The sequence below is a fragment of the Diadema antillarum genome, unplaced genomic scaffold (assembly GCF_040938485.1).
Source record: "Diadema antillarum isolate AM-2024a unplaced genomic scaffold, OU_Dant_1.0 scf00000141, whole genome shotgun sequence".
Taxonomy (NCBI): Eukaryota; Metazoa; Echinodermata; class Echinoidea; order Diadematoida; family Diadematidae; genus Diadema; species Diadema antillarum.
In genome coordinates, this window is record NW_027271030.1 from 4525619 (window position 1) to 4547221 (window position 21603).

At 38.4% G+C, this 21603-nt stretch overlaps 1 protein-coding gene across 1 annotated transcript in view; it reads left to right on the forward strand.

Annotated features, from left to right (window-relative positions):
* LOC139721369 (uncharacterized) overlaps positions 1 to 19495 on the forward strand; it is a 39337-nt gene extending 19842 nt beyond the window's left edge. Inside the window, exons 16-28 of the mRNA XM_071632686.1 lie at positions 163 to 322; positions 1049 to 1135; positions 1968 to 2072; positions 2296 to 2527; positions 3072 to 3288; positions 3851 to 3995; positions 4617 to 4847; positions 5732 to 5815; positions 6077 to 6311; positions 6789 to 6929; positions 8238 to 8347; positions 12214 to 12276; positions 16925 to 19495. Coding sequence (XP_071488787.1) covers positions 163 to 322; positions 1049 to 1135; positions 1968 to 2072; positions 2296 to 2527; positions 3072 to 3288; positions 3851 to 3995; positions 4617 to 4847; positions 5732 to 5815; positions 6077 to 6311; positions 6789 to 6929; positions 8238 to 8347; positions 12214 to 12276; positions 16925 to 17182 — 2068 coding nt within the window. The 3' untranslated portion in view covers positions 17183 to 19495. The remainder of the gene's footprint in view (positions 1 to 162; positions 323 to 1048; positions 1136 to 1967; positions 2073 to 2295; positions 2528 to 3071; positions 3289 to 3850; positions 3996 to 4616; positions 4848 to 5731; positions 5816 to 6076; positions 6312 to 6788; positions 6930 to 8237; positions 8348 to 12213; positions 12277 to 16924) is intronic.
* The last annotated feature ends 2108 nt before the right edge of the window (positions 19496 to 21603 follow it).

A 21603-nucleotide genomic window follows, 5' to 3' on the forward strand; every position in this document is an offset into this window, starting at 1 on the left:
CTGATTGACAAATTGCCCTACATCGACGTCAATCAGTTACAATGAAAACATCTCAACGGAAGAATTTCATGAATTTGAATAACCTGCGTTATGTTGACAACAGAAATGCTATATATCCATATTTGAATTCATTTTCATTTCCTTCCTTGCCTTTGTCTTCAGCTTGCCATTCAGCAAGTTTGCTACCAACCCAGCCATCCAGCTGACGGAGATCTACGAGTACGCCCAGATGCTGGCAAACAAGCATTTCCTCATCCCGAACTTCCAGCCGTACAAGTTCATCTACGCCTGCCGCCTGGCAGACCTGGGCTTCACGTCACAGGTGAGGTCAAAGTTCATCCTGGGTCAGAGTTCATCTGACCCAGAGTACACACTCAGCAATTGCATGTGATGTTTCAACAATTTCAGCTTATTGTTGGTTCATCATCATTTTGTCTTTCATGAGACAGCGTTCGCTATTATTCATTGACTTTTGTCCAAGATGGTGGGGGATGTGTCATGGTAGACTGTAAATATTTGATTTGTATTGCGTCTATAGTGCGGAGTGAATCTAACTGGTGAAAAATGTTTGGTTGCTCCAACGTCCAGCTTTTCTGTAGGTGATCTGAATGAAATTGAATCAAGTAGAGCTTTCTCAGGTATAACTATTCTATTATAACACCTACCCTCCCAAAACGAAAACAAAACAAGAAAATCTCGAAAATAACAGAGTGAGTTTCTTAACCATTATGGCATAAATGAAAGGTTGCTCAGTAACCTTTACACCTTGTTGGAATGACTTTCGGAACTTTTTCTCTTTGATTTCTTGATGTGACAATTTCATATTACCGATGTTACTTTGAAAGACGTAAGAAAGAAAAATGAAAGTAGATATGTCCCTTTCAAACAGAAATATTGGAATACGATCTTTAGTGAGACATTGTTCATCTATTTGTGCGTGTGTGTGTTTATGTGTGTGCCTGTGCTTATAATTGTCTGAATTGTCCTAGAGTACCTCATATGACTCTGTTACATTGCATTGCTCTCATGTCCCATTTTCTCATCACAGGCTCTGAGATATTGTGAGACTATCGCGAACACGATCCAGTGCTCAGCCAACTACTACAACGCCACTCTGGTCAGTCAGCTGTGTGAGGTGAGCGAACAACGATTCCCGCTTTCTTACTTTCTTTGATGTGTTTGTATGTTATGTTCACACTTTTAGCAGAAATCATATGCTCTGCTATGTTTTTATGCCCCCGCCACGAAGTGTCGCTGGAGGCATTATGTTTTTGGGTTGTCCGTCTGACCGTAATCAAGTTTTGTGGACAGCGTAACTAAATAACTGTTTGAGGTATCCTAATGAAACTTGGCATATATATGTATGAGTGGGTGAAGTGGTACCTATCAACGTTTGAGTGCACATGCTAGGGTTGTGACAAGCCTGTCATTTTAGTAGTTTGCCAATTATGTGAAACTACATGTATCATCACACGTTGCCAAGACATAGTACTATTAGGAGAACCATGCATTATGGCGGGGGCATACCAATCGCCATAGCGACATTTCTAGTTTTTTAATGTTTATGTAATATGTTCAGACTTACATAAGTAATTATGTATATTGAAATGTTGATTTGATGTTTCCACTTCGAGCAGAACTCATACGCTCTGACTCTGAAATCATATGCTCTAGTATGTTTGTGTGACATGTTCACACTTTTAACAGGAAACATACTCTGACAGGCATACAAGAAGGGCAGTCAGCCTTCCTTCTTAGTACATTTCTTTTCCATCTCCCCTCCTCGTCATAACGAGCCAAGAAGGGCCACCATCTTTTACACATGGATAGATGGATATAATATACTTAGTATGTACACAGTTCAGTGCTGCTCTCATAGATGATAGCATTTGTCCAGCCATTGCATTTATACTGCTCTTTACGAGGACTCCACTAACACCATCCTCTGTGTTTCTCTTCCTTTGCAGCTTTCACACAGGTTAAAACATCACGATCCAGAGTACCACGACCTGAGGGAAATAACAGAGCCGCATTGGATCAAACCTCTGGAGAACATCTTGGTGCAGATCAATGTGAGTAAAGCCCTTAGCACAAAGTTTGTAAATCGTGAAGAAGGCATTATTTTCTTGTTCATGATGACCTTGTGCACCATCTTCATTGGATAGAAACTTACAGAAATGTTACTATTATTACTTTAAACTTCAATTTTCTTTTGATATTGTATAAAGTACATTATACAGATATTATAGAGATACATTATTGTTGATTGGCTCTACCTTTTTTGTCCCTTCAAAGGAGGGGCAACTCAAGCCGCCATCCTCATCGGGCACCCCCATGCCGTGGGTGGAATCATCCTCCAACCTGAGCACCATGGGTGGGGAGAGCACGGATGGCACGGTCCAAGCGATGTCTGAAGGGGTGATGAGCTTCCCCTACGATGGGCAGGGTGCATTCCAGCAGGACCAGTCTCAGCAGGATCAGGGCGGGGCAGCCAAGGGCTATGAGCAGTATTATGACCAGCAACAAGGTAGGTCTCCATAGAAGATGACAGGGTGATGATGAGGATGGTGTCAGTGTCCATGACAACGATGATGATGGTGACGAGGAAGGAAGAGATAGAGGAGAGGATGAAGACGAAGAAAGAATGGTGATGAAGATTGGGATGATGGTGATGGTGATGGTGATGGTGATGATGAAGAAGAAGATGATGATGGTGATGGTGATGATGATGATGATGATGGTAATGATGGTGATGATGGTGATGGTGATGATGATGATGATGATGATGATGATGATATGCTAATGATGATGATGATGATAACAATGGTAGTGGTGTTATCTGTGTAACAACTGTTTTTTTTGAGATCTTGATGCTTTCTTGTACAGTGTATTAGAATTATGTGCTTTGAATTGTTGCAGTCATCTGGAGCAATAATTTTATGTTATGTGTATGATTTGAATCCTTCCAGTTAGCTAGCACAGGAATTTAGAAGTCTGTTGATTACTCCCAAAGTTTTATGTGACGATGCCACATTATTTGCCTCTGTGTGTTGGTCTCCTCTCATTTTCAGTTCAAAACCAGTACCAAGACCCGGGCCAACAGGATCCCAGCCAACAGCAGCAAGTGCCCTTCTACGACATTGGCCAGCAACAGCTGCAACAAGATGCACAACAACACCAGCAGCCACCCCTACAAGCAGATGGCACCCACAACTCACAGGGGCAACAGCACCAGTACCCCACCAGCCAGTATGGGGCATACCAGCCATACAACCCCACGTCAATGAGGTTAGTAAATTGTCCTTTACTGTCAAGTAGAACTGTCAAGTACCAGATTAATTTTTCTGTGTTGGTGTTTAATATTAGATATTATGATGTACCAATATCACAGTAAATATTTTCCTGTTTTCGTTTACTTCTGAGTCTAAAAACAAAGAAAGCGTTATTGTTATCACCGCTATGTTTTCAAAAGTTGGGAGGTCCACTTCCAGGTTTCATCAGCTAATTTTGGTGCCACTTCTGAGTTTCTTCAGCTGACAAGTAAAAAAAAAAATTGAATGTTAGTTGTGTAAATGCTGTTACATTTGAGCTGTATTGATAATAAGTTAATATTTTGTGACTGAGTGACAGAACATGGCCAAGAATACCAAAGTTGCGCTTACTCTGATTTCAATTGGAGAGTTGTTCCATGTTGCATATGTTCCTTTAAACCACCTGGTGTACTGGCTTATTCTCAGGCTTCTGTCCTAACGGTTTTATAATTCAAAAGTTGCGGTAGTTGTCAAGAGCACACAAGGAGCAACTCTTGTTTCATTCCACCTCTGTGTTCTGGTTAATTTTCTATCTGTAGCCAAAACTTTGCAGCCAACCAGGATCTGGGAGCCTCCGTTGGGAGCAACTTCAGCGAGTACAGCACCACCACAAACACGGAGACTGACACAGACACCACAGAGTTTGAACAGAGCGGAGCGTCACAGTTTGACTTCCACAGAGTGGTAAGCAGCCACAGAGCCAAGTTCTATCATAACTTTTGATATTTTGTGTCTCTCATTTTTGTTAGGGGAGGGGTTCGTCATCATTGAGTTTCAGCAACTGAAGCATCTGTTTCAAGATTTTTATAATTCTTCTTTACATTGATTACTATAGTTTACTTATTTATTTTGTCAAATTCATAGATCAAAATATTGTGTGTTGCAATGATAACGGTGGCCATAGTTTAATTTTATTAATGATGATAATTGATATGATGTATAACATGCCAAACTCGCTCTGTGGAGTGCTGTAGGCACAAATGCAATAAGAGAAGAGGAGGTTATGAGAAGTAAAGAAAGTAGAAAAAAACAAGGACATGAATAATAAAAACAGCAAAAATTTAGACAGAAATAAGAGAAGAGTGGACAAGCAAACACCAGGCATGCACTACCCAAATAGGTTAATGTGCAAAATGTGATTATGACAATATTAATATTAAAAAGTTTAACGTTTCTGGGCTCACCATGCACACTCACATGCATACACAAGATATGAGAAGAATGTATTCATGACAGTCAACTTTGATGGTAAGAAAATACCACAGGCAGTCTTTCATTCTCCCTTGCATGTGTTTTTACTCTCAGTCACACATGCAGGGACGTGGTCGAACCAACACCATGGACTCCATGGGAGGCCCTCCATCTCCCCAGAAGACCCTGACTCCGCCCGACTCGCCGGACGCGATGACCCGGAGCCGGGCCAGGACCATGTCCGGAGGGTCCACAGCATCCACTCAGAGTACCACGCACCTCCGGCAGCCGAAGCAACCTGAGCCGAAGGAAACCAAATCAGCAGCATCAACAGCAAAGCCAAAGGTGTGATGTGTAAATGTGTTTCTTAGAAATAGAAAGTGAAAATCCATGCTGTGATCAAATTCAATTCAATTCAATTCAATTTATTTCACATCTTTCAAAAAACAAACAATGATAGACATACATGTATGTATAAAATGTACAGAACAGAACACAGAAATATACACAAAACAAGGTATAAACAGTACAAGGACAGTTACAGTGAGGTATAAACACAGTAAAACAGTAAGAACTGCAGCAGATGTGTGGGAATGACAAATGAATGTTGCTAAATGGGTTAAAATCAAGCAAATCAAACATGGATAGTTTCATTGAAATGCAACTTCTTCTTCATACGAGAAAGTCGTAGAAAAATGGTTTCTGTGAATCCAGTTACTGCAGTCACAACTGCTGTGTGATGATAATAGGTGATCATGTATGTAATTGTACCAAAGAAAGAGTTGAATTGTTAGTTTGCTTGCTTGTTTGTTTGATGGTTTGTTGTTTTAGTTTTGGTTTGAGACAATAGGCAACAAATAAAGAAAATTCAGTTGTAAGAAAATGTATCATTGTTGTGCCATACTAGCAAGCTGTTTTAGTATTATCAGACTTTATGCTTTGAAGTGGTTGTTCTGTTGTTTTTACTGATAGCAAAGCAATGTCCTTGCCCTTTTAGACAGAAGTACATGTAAAGTGATACCACCCGTTTGCGTTTTACACAAAACATATCAATTATCTCAGCAGATCCCCTATTAGTTTCATGAGACTAAAACTTTGGAAATATTGACCCCTTTATGTGCTCTATCTGTATATGTGGTGGTATGGGAATTGTATAGTGTCTGTTTGATTCTTGTGGATGGTTCTTTGAGCAGTCCAGGCTAATTTCTGTTCACTTGTTGCTTCGACAGTCAACAAGTGGTGGCTGGTTTAGATGGTTCAACAAGAAGATTGGCGGTTCCAACATCCACTTACCGGATGACACCAAGAAAACAGTGAGTTGCAGCCACAAATTCTTGATTGCTTGTGAAAAAAAACAACAACATTTTTTTTTCTTAACTGTACAGTTCAACAAATCAAGGTAGAAAGTAGATGGAAATATTTTACTTAATTTTAACACTAAATCATTGTGGTCAGGTAATATTATATATTATCAAGCAAAGCAAACAAATAAGAAACCTGTAGTCTTGTTTAAAGGCAGTCATTGTTTGTTTTTTGTGTGTTTTTATTGTGTTTGCTTGTTTCTGCCACCATAGATTGAGTGGGATCCAGTGAAGAAGAAGTGGGTAGACACCAATGCCACAGAGGAAGAGGACAGTGGGCCTCCCCCACCCCCTCCTTCCGACAAAGAGATCGAAGGCTCCGCCCCTCCTGGGCCCCCCTCATCAGCAGGGGGTGCACCTCCTCCGGGCGGGATCACTAGCTCCGGTGTCCCACAGCCAGCAGCAGGTGCCCCGCCCACAGGACCCAACAAATTCTCAAGGAAATTTGGTATGATTTTTAATGTAACGCAGTGCTGTGAAAAGATGTGTGGTGACGTTTGTATGATGAAATGTTTCATATGCGATTGAATTGTTGGTTAGAATAGATGAATTATGCTGTAAGTGGCTGCTGAAGTGACTATTTTACCGTAACTTTTGAAGCTACTTTGTGGTGTTTCCCTTGATTCATATGCACTATGATTTCATTTTTTTTTGTGTGTGTGTTCATTCTTCAGGCTCATAATTTGCAGGTACTGATGGTATGTTTTTCTATTGACATTTGAATTCAGATTGTGTGCAGTAAATATGATAATACAATGTAGTAATATTGGGATATCTTTTTGTTTTTGTATGATGAAATAGCATCACCTGTCAACAAAGTTTTGATGGAGTGGTGGTTCTGCACGAAAACCATTTTGAAAGTTGTTATAACCTGACTGTCGGCTGATGAATCTCCATCACAAATCTCTTCTTCTCCGTTTTGTAGGACCTGGAAATTATGTGGACGTGCTAAACAAGGGCAAAGGTCAGTCATCGCTGTCCAAGGCAGGTGGAGCCAGCAGTCTCTTCCAGACGTTCCCGAATCCAGCCAGTAGTGCCCCCGTCAACTTCTTCATCCCAGATACATGTGAGAATCCTGCATTTCCTGGTCTTATTTGTTTGTTTGTTTGTGTGTGTGTGTTTGTTTGGGTTTTTTGAGAAATTTTTTGTAAAGGGTTAAAACCTTTATCCCATTTCAGTCCAAAGTGTATCACTGTGGATGCCCAGTGATATTTCTCTAGCTGCCAGGGTATTTTGTCACACTTTGTTCGTATTTACATAAGGTAGAAAAGTAATGAATGTTGCATTTTTGTATTAGTGCTTTAAACAATTAATTCTTTTTATGCCTCCACCAACGAAGTGGCCGGAGGCATTATGTTTTCGGGTCGTCCGTCCGTCCGTCCGTCAGTACGTACGTCCGTCCATCCGTACGTCCGTCTGTACGTCCGTCCCGTTTTGTTTTTGTCGATGCCTCAAGAACCGTGTGGCGGTTTTACATCAAACTTGGTATGAGGGTATATCCTGGGGGGATAATACTTTGTTTGGATTTTAGGGTCATGGGGTCAAAGGTCAAAGGTCACAGGTTATTTTGTGAAAAAAAACTTTTGGTACAGTATTTTACATACTATGAGATACGAACATTTAACTTGGTGTGAGGGTAGAGTATGACAAGACAAATATTCAGTGGTATTTTGGGGCAAAGGTCACAAAGGTCCTTATGATATAACAAAAATAAAATATTTTTATAATATTACAGATTTTAGACCCATAAACTTCAGTTTAAAGCCACTAATCAACATTGTGTTTGATCGATTTAAAATATTCTAAAACTGAGCTGCCTGACCAGTCTAATTATGTTCAGATGGATGACAAAACTTTTTCTCCATACCTTGAAAATTACTCAATGCATAAACGTATGAATGGGTCAAAGTCAAATTAAAGTCCTCAAATTCCAATTACATGCTCTCCTATTCATCCAATTAAACCTAGGTCAAGGAAGGTGAACATTCAACACATTTGTGACAAGCTTGTCATTTTAATATTTTGCCAATTTTGTGAAAATGTAATCACCCATTGTCCACATGTACTATCTAGACCTATTAGGAGAATCATGCATTATGGCGGAGGCATACCAGTCGCCATAGCGACATTTCTAGTTTAATGAATGATCTGGTACAGTGTGATGTACAAGTATCAGATATCTCTCTTAAAGCAGTTAGTATGGAAGACAAAAAATCAACAACAAACAAATAACAACTGGCAAACATATTTGTCCACTTAAACAAATGTATTGCAAATGTTTTTTAGGTAAAGGCAAAATATTTTGTAAATAATAGGGCTAGTTATTGTAGACTTGACTTGAGAAGAGTAATGCCTGATAACTTTATTTATGCAGCAATGGGAGACAGCAATCAATCAGTCAACCAGGACGACCAGGCTCCTCAAGTTGGCAACCCAGGGTCACGACCCCACAGCCCAAGCAACCAACAGCAGGGAGCGGAAAATGTGAGTCGCCTCCCTTTGTTATCCCTTTGAAAGTATAGAAAACTGCATCATACAGGGTGGAGGGTTGTATGCATATCTTTTCAAGCGTTTCACATCAGCATGGTTCCAGATACCATCGCCAAATTCGATTGCCAACGACAGCAACAAATTAGCCCACGGTGCCATGGCCATACAGATGTTGTGCATGTTGACCATACAGATTTTGTGCTTTTGAACATTTCTCATGCACCTGGTGTGAAGGATTTATCAACCTTTAGCTGTCATCTGTCCTTTTGAAAACCAAAACGAAATGTTGTGTGACTGCAGACCCCTTCCACCAAAATTATCTTTGTCCCATTTCTTAGATTTAATATCTCGGTATTTGAACCCATTTGAAGATTTCTGGACCTCTGTTGCTTTGTTTGTTTTTCTTGAGAGTGAAGTGAAGTGATATTATATTTGCAGACCTCTAAACCATTCTGAATTTGGAGGAAGGAATCTGATTTCGACCATTTCTGGCTGGTGTTTCAAAAGGAGTTTCAAATTTTTCTTGATAATTTTACTACACACTCCTATAGGAACTGCATTTTCTTTCCTACTTTTGAGCCAAATCATCCCTATTTTCCAGTCAGAGAGGTTGGTAGGTGTGCATTTATTAGAGTTCTTTAAATCTTGTCATATACATACATGTACTTGATGTTGTGATCTATCTTATGATGTGAGATTCAAATGGCACTATCTCAAGATAGTCTATGGAATTAGTGCCCTTCTACCATTCATACTCATCTGATGATATAAGGGGAGTCCATAATGCATACTACTAGCATCCAATCAGACTTGTGTGACTCATGCCCGTGCGTTTAATCACACTAGCATTAAATTTTTGCCCGGAGACGATGTCATCATGTCATTGAGTGACACAGATATTGGAATCTTGTCCCTGAAGTTAGCGTTCCGTAATTTCTTCTTCCTGTTCTTGTCATGACAGACATGACTCAATAGTGTTCATTGTTTGGGGCAAGAAATCCCATCTTAAAGAGAGTGAATCTAGCACTGTGGAATTGAAAATATTGATATGACATCACTACAGTAATGATTGATACAAATATTTGGAATTTGATTGGCATGTTAAAAAAAGAGTACAAGGGTTGCTTCTATGAATAGTTCTTGTTGATTATTTTTGTATCATATTGCCTTTGTTCAGAAGAGACTGTGGTCAGTTGTTTGTGTTATATTCATTTGTTGTTGTTGTTTTTGTTCAGTGTCCCCTTTGTTGCAATTATCCAAATCCCTTTGGTCGTCATTGGCTGTGATTGGCTATCGTTATCGTAATCACGGCTGATTGGAATGAAATCCCAAAGTATGTGCATGCCACATGCATGTGTGAGTGGCTGAGCAGTGTGTGCACTCAGTTAGTCCCTCAGAGCCTTGTTTTCGAAAACTTGTGCATCAGTTAGGTTTTACTTCTAAAAAGGAAAATCAAACAGTGAAACGGATGTTGAAATGTAATGTTTCAATCAAGCACAAGTTCATGATTTTAGAGTATGTTTATTCGGGTATGTTTATTTTGATGGCCATTTGACAGTGTTATGTCTGCGTGTTTATGGAGAGGGATCGTTCAGAGGGTTTACAGGCTGGCTGAAGAAAACGCTGTTGTGTTTCTCTGTTTTTATTGTTTGTATGTGTGTCTGTGTGTTATTTGTGCACATTAATATTGAATTCTGGACTTTTGAATTTTAACACACTTTTCTGTAGATATAAAATGATTTCAAAGCACTTTGTCAATGTCTTTATGTACAGCTGTAAACTTTATAGAACAACTCAAACAGTGTGTGTCCTAAATGTAATATTTTGAAAACTCTATAACCATACAACATAAATTAAACAGTAAGTGTCCTACATTGTACATTTAATTCATATGAAAATCTTGTCTTGATATTCAAGTTATTCATTGATGTTTGTTAAATCTCTGCACACTTTGTCTGTGCTGTTATTAATCAGATTAAACTGAAGGCATTATAAATCGTATACTGGCACCAATATCCTCATGATGCTCTGGGCTTGTTTGAGATTTTTTGCTCTTTATTTTTATACCCCCGCCAAACGAAGTTTGAAGGGGGTATATAGGAATCAGCGGACGGTCGGGCGGTGGGGCGGTCGGTCGGGCGGTCGGTCGGGCGGTCGGTCCGTTGCAAATCTTGCGTCGCGAACTACTTCCTCAGTTTTCAACCGATTCCCATAAAACTTGGCACAGATGTGTGCCTTGGGTTGTAGATGTGCAAGACATATTTTTTGACAGTACCCAAAAGTACGTTGCCATGGTAATGGCATATTATGGGCAAAAATTGGTACAAATCTTGCGTCGCGAACTCCTCCCACAGTTTGTGATCAATTTTTATGAAATTAGGTACAGATGTTCATCTGAATATGTTAATGTGCAAGACACATATTTCCGCAGTGGCAAAAAGTGCGTTACCATGGTAACGGCATGTTATTGGTAAAATATAGGGCAAAATGCTTCATGGCAAAACTGCTTCATCAGTGTTCTTCCAATTCTCATGGAATTCATATTGAATGTTTGTCTTAGGATATAGGTCAGCATGACACATTTCTTGACAGTGACAAAAAGTATGTTGCCATGGTAACAGCTCACATATTATGAGCCAAAATGATGGAAAATTTTGTGTTGCAAACTACTTCCTCAGTTTTTGCCCAATTTCCATGAAACTTGGTACAGATGTGTGCCTTTGGTTGTAGATGTGCAAGACGCATTTTTCGACAGTACCCGAAAGTACGTTGCCATGGTAACGGCATATTAATGGCAGAAGATCAAGGAAAGATCTTGCGGATTTAACTACTTCCTCAGTTTTTTGACCAAAGCTTATGAAATGTTGCTTTGACCAAAGCTTATGAAATGTTGTTTGGCGGGGGTATAATCAGTCGCTGTAGCGACATTTCTAGTTTAATTTGCTTTGATCAATGGCTTTGTAGGTTGAGGTGTGCTAGAAATTCTGAAGTATTGCTACAGTAGGCAGAGTAGCAGTATCATGAGTCTCCCGATTTAAAAAGTGGTATGATGATATTTAGAGTAGTTCACTTGTCAGACCTGTCAATCAAAGTGAAAAACATGTATTATGTACTAGGTAGTAGAATACAACTCTCTGATGGTCAACGGAAGGCATATTTGAGTTACAAGTACGTCAAAATGACTCGGGCACTTGTGTGTGATTTGTGTGATGTGTGAATCTTTCTGTCATTAAAACTACAAGGGGTTTGTGGCTCTGTAATCATTTCATGTAGTGCTGAACTTTGGATGGTCTGGCTGGAGGTGCCAGGACAGTTTTTACGCTTTTTTAGATGCCTCTTAGGTTTGAAATCATCCGACAGCCAGCTTATGGCTTGTTCCCACTATCGTGTGATTTGCTATGTATGCCGCGATTGGGCCATAAGTAGCTGATCGTCTGAGTTTTGTCTATTTGTATCATGATTTGCATCACGATTGACATTGTCGCGTAATCATCGTGATCATATCAGATTTTGAGGTCAGTCGTTGCTGTCACGTTGATTGTAGAAAAGTTTTGGATCGTTCAAAAACTGTCTACACACGTGTATGATCAATGCAATAGCCACAACTGATCTCAAGATCTGATTTTTTCTGATAATATCATCACGATTGCTCCACAATTCACACCATGATTTCAATTGTGGCGCAAATTGTGATACAAGCGAACAAAACTCACACGATCAGCTCCTAATGGCCCAATTGTGGCATGCGTAGCAGATTACATGAACAGTGGGAATGAGCTATTAGGTAGAGCTCGTATTTGATGGTCATTCCCAAGAGTAAACCCCGCCCATCATGGCTGCTTTTCCTCCCTTCTGTACAGCTCTCTCGCTCAAGCTCGATGAGTGATCTCTCGTGTGAGGTCAGCCAGCACATGGCACACCAGGTACACCCTCGCTCATTTGATCTCACCCCTGGGGGAGCCTCGGGACCCCCTTGTGGGCATTCCTCTCCCCCCTGCCCCATGCCATGCCATGCTATACCATGCTAAAGCTTGCCTCACTCACCCCCTTTTCCCCCCAGTGCTTGTCCCACAAATCTCACTCATTCTTCACTTGTCCATTCACTGACCACTCATTTTCACTCAATGTGGTGTATAAGCAGTGCTCTGTTACATGTACCGCATTAGGCCATTTTTTTTTTCCTTGTGCAATGATTGTATACACCATGACGCATTGTTTAAAAAAAAAAGAAATGTGATTATTATCAGTATATTTTATAATTTGTTATAATTCCTACTCAACGTGCCAGCAAATTTGCTTTGATTGAGATATCAGCTTTACAGCATCAGTTAAACACACAGCAAATGATGCATTTCTTTTCTCTTTTTTTTTGGTCAAGGCTCGAGCACTTAAAAAAACAATAACAACAATGCTGAACAGTTTATTTTCAAAATTAATGATTTGCAATAAACATACAATATTTGCACTTACAGTGTATAGGTTACTTGCAGGAAATTGATTCATGAAGATCTCCTGGTACTAATGGTGTAAAGCCCTTCCTCTGTCTACTAGTGTCAAGGTACACTTCTACACTTCCTAGTGTCAAGATACACTTTAACCCACTGGTGTTTGGTACTCTGCATTCCTGTGTTAACTGCTTTGCTACCTCTAAAACTATTCATGGTCTGTTGTGTAACAGCTTCATGAAGAAGTTTTGCATTGACACTTTGTCATAGACTTTCTTACTTTGGTGTGGCAAAAGCTGGCATTAGCAGGGTGGCAACCTTCCCCTCAGCTCTATGGTATTGTGCTGCTCTCTCTCTGCAAGATGACTTTGCAAGCATCTTCCCACCGGAAATTAGAGGAACAAATAGTCTGGCAAACAATCTAAATGTTTACCCAGCCACTCATTTGATTTCTGCTTTAATATCTCTCCTTATTTATTATGTGTGAGCTATATTCATTGGCAAACATGTACATTAACAATTCACGTCAAACATCACATGTGACTAACAATTGCACTGTCCTACAAAGGCCTCGTTGTTTAACTCATCAGATATTTATTAATACAATTCATTTCATTTCGGTGTCTGTAAATATATTGTGTACTTGGTTGATATGTTGTATCATGTGGAAGATGTGCCTAATTGTTCTCTGTATTTCATGGGAGCAGTTTTGTTGTGTTTTTTTTTTAAATCACTCTACTTGTGGTTGTTCTTTTTCCCACAGGGCTCAATTTCCATCAACATATTATTTTGTAGCATGCTGTACCAGCTGTAGACTTTTATCTTTCCATTCATGGGACTGTCAATACATAAAACAAGAGGTTGAGGTTGTCGTGATCGCATGGAATGATGATGTGATGATCAATTCCATCAGCTGGATTTTTTTGTTTTTTTCTGGTTGAGAGAGTAATCATCGTGGGCGAAGCTTGTTTGGTGGTCCAAAATTGAAATAAGTTAATTTCATTTTCAATTAAGATTAAATACAAGTCAATTTGCAAGTGAGTGGCCAAATGCACATAATTATGATGTTTTTAATAACTTCACCTCGAACCAAGCCTGTTACCCCAGTGGGACTGTAACGTTTCTCAAAACATTCACAGAGAGAGAGAGAGAGAGAGAGAGAGAAAGAAAGAAAGAAAGAAAAAGCAAAATGAAAGGATATTGTCATTTCCTGATATCCTATTGGATCATCGGAAGTTGTACAAAAGTTTGATCTGAAATGCACATTATACTTTCATGCCTATGTGTCATCTAAATCTGGTTGAAGAGTGAAATTGTACTATAGAAGTCTACAAGTGCTACAAACCCACATACCTACTTGGCTGTGACAACTAATGTTCACTATAGGCCAAGTAATGTATAAATCAACAGGTAAATGAATAAATTGTACATAATGTATACAGTCAACCTCGCCTAAGTCAGCGTGCAAGTAAAAAAAAAAAAAGTTGGGTAAGTTGAAGAAAACTTCTACTCGGCTGATTATTATCATGTTTTCAGTACTTCTGTTGTGTAAGTCAGAATTCACAAGAGTTAAAGGATTTTTTCAGGTCCCTTTGGATTTTATGTCAGTGAGGTTGACTGTATATATTGAATATGGACACATTGAGCAAGAGAGAAAAAAAAAGCCATTTGTTAAGCTGTGTAAGTGAAGCCCTTTCACTGTGATATTTATCCTGTCAGCCTACAGTGTTAAATTGGACTTGGGAAAGATGAAAAAATCCTTCTCTTGGGGTCATGTGGTGATGGGTGGAATCAGTGTGTTGGAGAATCAAAGGTCAAAGAAATGCACTGCAATGGCTGGAAATTCTGAGATTAAAAGACTGTATTTGCATGTTCCAAACAGCAAGCAATTTTATGACTGTGCTAAGAGATTGTTTGCACTGCCATTGATCATGCTTTTGCGTGTGACATCTGCACCGCTTCTTTGTATCGTTAATAATATGTGGAAGTTGTCAGTTTAACGTAGTAGTGAGCAAAACAACAACAAAAGCAGCCCATAAGTTACGTGGCTTCGTGCTTTAATTCCTGTTTATTATGTTTCAAACTGCTTCTGTGTACATGAGCTAGAAAGCAAAGAATGCTTGATGTGATATGGTGGTCTACTTGTATGCAAAAGCCAATACAAAGCACCCAACATAAAGCTGCACAAAGCAAAGCTTTCTGCTGGTGCACAAGCAACCGCTGTGCCCTTACTCTATTGCAGTGTTGATTTATGTGCATTTCCTCCTAGCAGCTTTCAATGTTGGTTGAACAAACAAACAAGCAAAGAACAAGACAGAATTCTCTGGAGTAGGACATAACATGTATTTGCTCTCCTGTATGAAGCAAAGCATAACTAAGTCTGAAATCAGGAATTTTATTTGGATTTCACTTTCCTTTTAGATCTAGGAGTAATGTTTTTGTTTGTATGATTAGCCTTCATGCCATGTGTGGTGTGCTCTGTTCCACACATTTGATGATAGGGGGAAGGGGAGGGATTACACCTCAATGTTCTTTTATAGTATCACGTATTTCAGTCATATGTATGTTTGTTTCTTGTTCACCATAATATCAGTTTGTTGTAATGCAGACAAAATGAAGTCAACCAAAGAGCATTCTTTCATTCTGCTACGGTAAACCGCTCACAAGAACACAGATCAAACACTGCGGTTCACCAATTTACCATAGAAAACTTCAAGTCTCTTCTATCCACAGTCAACTTTTTTGATTGTATGATTTTGTTTTGTTTTGTTTTGTTTTGTTTTTTGGTTTGTTTGTTTGTTTTTGTTTTGTTCTGTTCTGTTCTGTTTAGTTGGTTTTTTGGTTTTTTTTTTTGGTGCCTGCCAAGCAGCACTTTTCTCTTACGAAGACTTGTATGAGAAATTTCATCCTCCACCACTTGATTAAGTGATAGATAATACAGTGTGAGATATTAAGTTCCACCAGGCCCATGTGTCATAATAGAGTTTCATTTGATTTTAGATCCACTTCTATTCCTCCAACTAACTGTGGTGTGGAACAAATCTAAATTAGATTGCAGCTCCTTATGGGACAGGGTCCAGAATTACTCATGTATTCATCTTTGTCTGAGAGGGTCAGATGTTAAATTTGTCTTGCTAGATTTACAAATCAACAGAAATAATGTATTCTTTTACAGGATGACTCAAATACAAGATTATTGTGCTGTATGAAAAAAAAAAAATGTTTTGCTTTGTTTTATCTTTTTTTTTATGTGGGGGGGATGGGGAGGGGGTTACTTATATATATATATATATATATATATATATATATATATATATATATATTTTTTTTTTTTTTTTTTTTTTTTTTTTTTTTTTTAAAGCAAGAATATATGCCCTGCACAAAATGTCTTATGTATCTTTAGCAGTTGAAGAAATTGCCAGTGTTATGTTACCAATCTGTTTCATCAAATCATGCCAGAAATTTATAACTCTTGGGGGGTTTTTTCACGCACTAAATATCATTTTAATATCACTAATGACAGGCAGCTGCTTCGTATTATTCTGAACTAATGTCTTTGAAAAAAAAAAAAAAATATTTGAGCATGTTGTACATGGATACATAACTAATCAAAGCTAACATTTACGCAACATGTAATTCACAATCACCTACTAATATTTGTTAAGTTATCTTCAAGATGTATTTGGTACATTAGATCTTTTGTTGTCAAACTTGATCTAGATTTTAGCAAATATTATGTAGCCTTTTTTTATGTTAATATGTCTCTTTCTCCTATTCTGTCTTTACTTCTGTTGATATCAATGTAGATAATCTTGTTGCTAATGTGTTGGACGTACGTATAATGCATGCTGGGTGATTTAGCAATGTCTTTACACATGCGTCTTTTCTGTCCGTACTTTAATGGTATCATGACATGCCATATTAAAGGAATGGTATAGTTTTGTTGAGGTGGGGCTTCAGGTTTCAAAATTTTTTATAAGTGGTTTCTAATTATCTCGCAACAACTTAATATCCGAGTTCCCCATCTCAATCAAAGCTTTACCATCCCTGCAAACAAAATTATATGTGATATGTCTCTTGATGGTCTCACTGAGTCTGCAACAAATTTTTCCCTGTAACCCAACAGGCTTCATCCCAGCCTCCCTCAACCTGGGAACAGCAGGACGCCAGCTTGGGACAGAACCAGCCGCCCCAGCAGCCGCCACCAGCCCAGCAGCAGCAGCAGCCACAGCCACCACCACCACCAGCAGCCCAGCCCGCTGGGGTCCCGATGATGTACAACCCCCAGCAGTTCGCCCAGCCGGCAGGGTACGGCCAGGGGGGCGGGTCCGGCCCCACCCGGAGGAGCTATGGGGCGCCACGCCAGTACCCCAACCAGAGGTGATGCACTCCCGATGGGACGGGGGAGGAGGCTGAACAGTGGTGACGGTCCGGTGGCAAATTTTGGGGTGTTGGGTTCGATGAGGTGCTGGAAGACACAAGAAGATGGATCGGATGTCAGAAACGCAGCACCATAATGATGATTCTGCTGATAACAAGTGCTAATTATCAGTAATTGATTCGCATGGAATGAAGTCATGGATGTTAGCCGTCATAGGTGTCATAATCTAATGCCCTACTCACCAATGAGCCAAGGTGGTGATAATTTGTGGTTAGAAAGACAATGATATGAATTTGATATTATTATCGAGAGTGCACTGACGCTCCCAGCTATATTTGTATCACACCTTTTGTCCCAGTGTGAATAAGAATTTCACATAGTGTGCAAAGACATTTTTGACCTTCTTTGCATGAAATCTACTCCTTTGAAGAAATTAGGTTTCAGTTCTATCTAATAGCAAGGAGCCAGGTCCTTTTTGTGACTGACATCATTATAGCAGTATTCCTGTGAAATAGATGAACTTGTAGCAATTGCCAAACAACTATAACCCTGACTTGTCTGTACAGAGAGTTTTCAAGAAAGGGAAGTGTTCCCTTGTATACTGCAATGTGATAATTTTCAGTGACAGTCACACCAAGATGTCAGTCGTGTCCATTTTCCATGTACTGTAATGTCAGATTCCGTCATTTTGGGTTTGGTAGAGCTGTAAGTGCAGACATAAGTGTGGAAATATGGTGCCAGGGAAATTCTAATCACACCATATTGATTTGTAGAGTTACCTTCTGAGTCCAAGAGCTACTTCTGGACCATTTGTGAAATGTCAAGATGTAATGACGATTCATGAATATTTATGAAGTAGAGTGGGATTCTAAATCTGTTCTGTTGCGACAACCGTTGGCATTTTTTTCTTTATTTCTTTTCTGCTTTGAGTGCGTAGGAAGCAGAGAAATGAATAGAAATAAAGAAATCATCCCGTAGGATGCATGGTTGGTTTGACTGCATTGCGGATCTGGAGAGAGGTTTAATTTTAACATTTAGTACTGTCATGTCTTGAACATTCATGTGCAATTTTATAGGCTGTAGATATTCATGTACGAACAAAAGGAGAGAAAAAAAAAAAGAGAAAGAATTTTCATCAGATATATGAGTGTAGTGTTTTCAGTTGTTTTAAGTACTTAGACTTGCAATTTTTCCAATGCTCAGGCCATGTATTTTGCCTAGTATCATATCCTTTGTGATTGTCATAAGCATTCGTTGCTAGTTTGCTTTGATTATCCTTTTGTTATTCTGTGACACACAACACCTGTTGTAACATTCTCATTGTACTACTTAGTGTGTAATTATCCTTGTGTAACAATATGATACCTTTTAACACCTGTTGTTTTGACACCTGTTGTATTGTTTTGTTACAACAATGTGATGCTTTGTAACACATTTTTTTGTTTGTCTGTCTGTCTTTGTAGTAACACACCTTGTGTATAGAATACCAAAGTGATGATGTCACAGTCTTTTGTTATAGCTTGGTTTGGAACCAGGTGCAAACATGGTTTAGCAACAATAGTGTTTACAGATATTTAGGCCAGGTGAGGTTGTTTAGAACCAGTTTCCATGGCGATGAATGGCTATGATGTCACATTTCTGTATTCTATTTGTCCTAATGTAACACACATGAAGCATTCCAGTTTTGGTCTCTATGAATTCATTATCTCAAGAACAAGCCATTCTATACTGTAAGAGTGAATTGCTATCTTCTGACATTTAGTTGTTCTCACAAACGGTGATATATTCTTTTTTTTTGTCAACCTCACCATCCTGCCATTGTTTTGAAATGAAGATATTCTTGAAAGCAGAAATAGGTAGTACACAGAATGTCCAGTGTATGATATTCTAGAGTTTAGGTAATTGAAGAAATTACCTGTGCCCCTATTTCTCAATAATTAGATTTCGTGCCATCAGAGGCAGTACATAGAAGAGACGTGTAGTGTTTACTTCGTATGCCCGTCACAAATATTTTGTTTGTTTCTTTTCTTTCAATTGTAGATTTTTCCTGCATGATAAGTTCAGATTAAATTAGGATTAAGAGGGCTGTTTTAGTTACCTTATCCCGGGAGACAATATTTGATGTAGCACTTGTTGGAAAGATTTCATTTTTATGTATAACCATGCAGTGTTTGAAATGAAAGTTAGCGTCAAATAGTGGAAGTCACACCAAAGGCCGTGCATGTTTCATATGATTAATTTCTCATTTTTATTCTTCCAGCTGGTGACTCCAAAAATCAAATATCAAGGTAGACATTGAAGTTTAATTATGTACATTTATTTCCATAGGTTCCCCTTCCATTTTGTTTCATTTGGTGGCCCTTCATCAATTCTTTAGTGGCCCGGGGCCAACACTAGTGTGGAGCCCTATATATGAGCATACAACATGAGAGGTGCTAGTTTAATGTGAGGGTATTGGAATGACTGGTTCATCCTAGGGTAGAAATGATGGTACAGGGAATTGATTTGGTTGGGTTGTTGTTGTTTTTTTCATGTACAATTCTTTTGATTGTGGGATAAATATTGAAATTTTGTGTGAATAGGTCTCCATGTCAAGCCAAGTAAAGAGCTTTGACAAGGCAGTCTATGAAATGTAAGCTGATATAGATTTTTACCCAAAGAGAAGATGAGATTGCATGTATATTCTGGACATGTGTGATTCACACATGGGGGAGGAGACTTCTTCTTGCTTAACTTATCTGAAACTCTAATTCTTTTTTTCTTTACATGAGTCATTTTGTTATCAAGAGAGAGATTATTGTACATGTATTGAAAATGCACAATGATTATTACATCATCCGATTGTGATAATATGGTTTTAAGATGCTCGCTAATGTGTCATCAAAAATGTGTTTGTGTTATTGTAGCAAAACATCCAGTCGTTCTCTCTATCTCTTTGTTGTTTTTGTTTTCACCTTTACTTTCATTATACATTTAAATACCAATGAAAACAATGTAGGAAGTGCATATTCTTATATTGCTCTGTGCACCAATGATGTACTACATGGATATGTCACTGTTGCTCTGTATGTTATTCATGAGAAAATTAAAAAAAAAAGAATTGATTTTAAGAAGGAATAGTTATGATATGTATGTATGTATGTACAAACTAGTGGAAAATTATATGGCCTTGTCTGTCTATAGGCACAATCTATTAATTGCCATTCTATCATATTTCAAGAAAGGCAAATAAAATGAGATATGAAATAACTTAGATTCTGATTGATGAAATGTCCTTGACGTTCATTTTCTTGCGCCTTCAATGATCATGAGGATTATGTGGTTGATTTTGTGAGGTTCTGCACAATTATGTCTGTTTCATTTTTTTAACCTGTTGAAGACAAGTCCCGAGTATACTCGGGCAGGTGTCTATGGGAAATGTGTGTTGTAGCAAAATCAGTCCGTCCTCAACGGGTTAATGCTTCTGAATACACATATCATGGGGCAAATTTTGGGGCAAATTATTTGATGAATAGGGCCCCAATTTTCCCTCTTTCTCTTCTTTAAAACAACAACAACACATATCATCATAGAGACCACCTGCAAACTTCATTTATCATAAAAGTAGAATATGATGCACATCAGAGATGTGATGGTACGTATATCATAAAGACAAAACAGTGTGTGTGTGTATGTGTGTGTGTGTGTGTGAGAGAGAGAGAGAGAGAAAGAAAAAAAGGGGATAAAGCACTACTTTAGAAGTGGAATCTTTCAAGAAACTCTAGCATGAAAATAAAACCATGCAATTTTTGCTTGTTACATGTATATGTAACTATTTTTAGTGAGAATACCAAATTCATCTTGCCCAACCAAGTGCGAAAAATTGTACACAAAAATCAACTTTTACAATATATTTTACTCAAATTGGCAACATAGCTTAGTCATTAACTGTCTGGAAAAAGGCACAAGGTAAATGATAAAAAATTGATTTCCACTAAACTGCATAAACCTGTGTGTAGACATATACCGGTATTCATGAATAGATATTTGTGTTTTGGTATATTTATATATAAATATATATGTAAACTCCTGAAGAAGGTGGATGGAAGCCACCGAAAATTTGAGTTGCTCAATAAACTCTATTTTGGCGAAATATTGCATTATCGGTTTATTCTTCCTTGTAGTATAATATATTTATATATATATATATATATATATATATATATATATATATATATATATATATATATTGTATATACATATATATATATATATATATAAACATGCATGTAGGCCTATGTATGATTATACACACATTTGATATGATCACACACTGTATGACATAATATCATGCATTATGTGATAATAGAGAAATTAACAAGTCACAAAATCACTCACCCTTTATAGTGGAGCGGCATAGCTTGAAAAATTAGAGGAATTGTGCA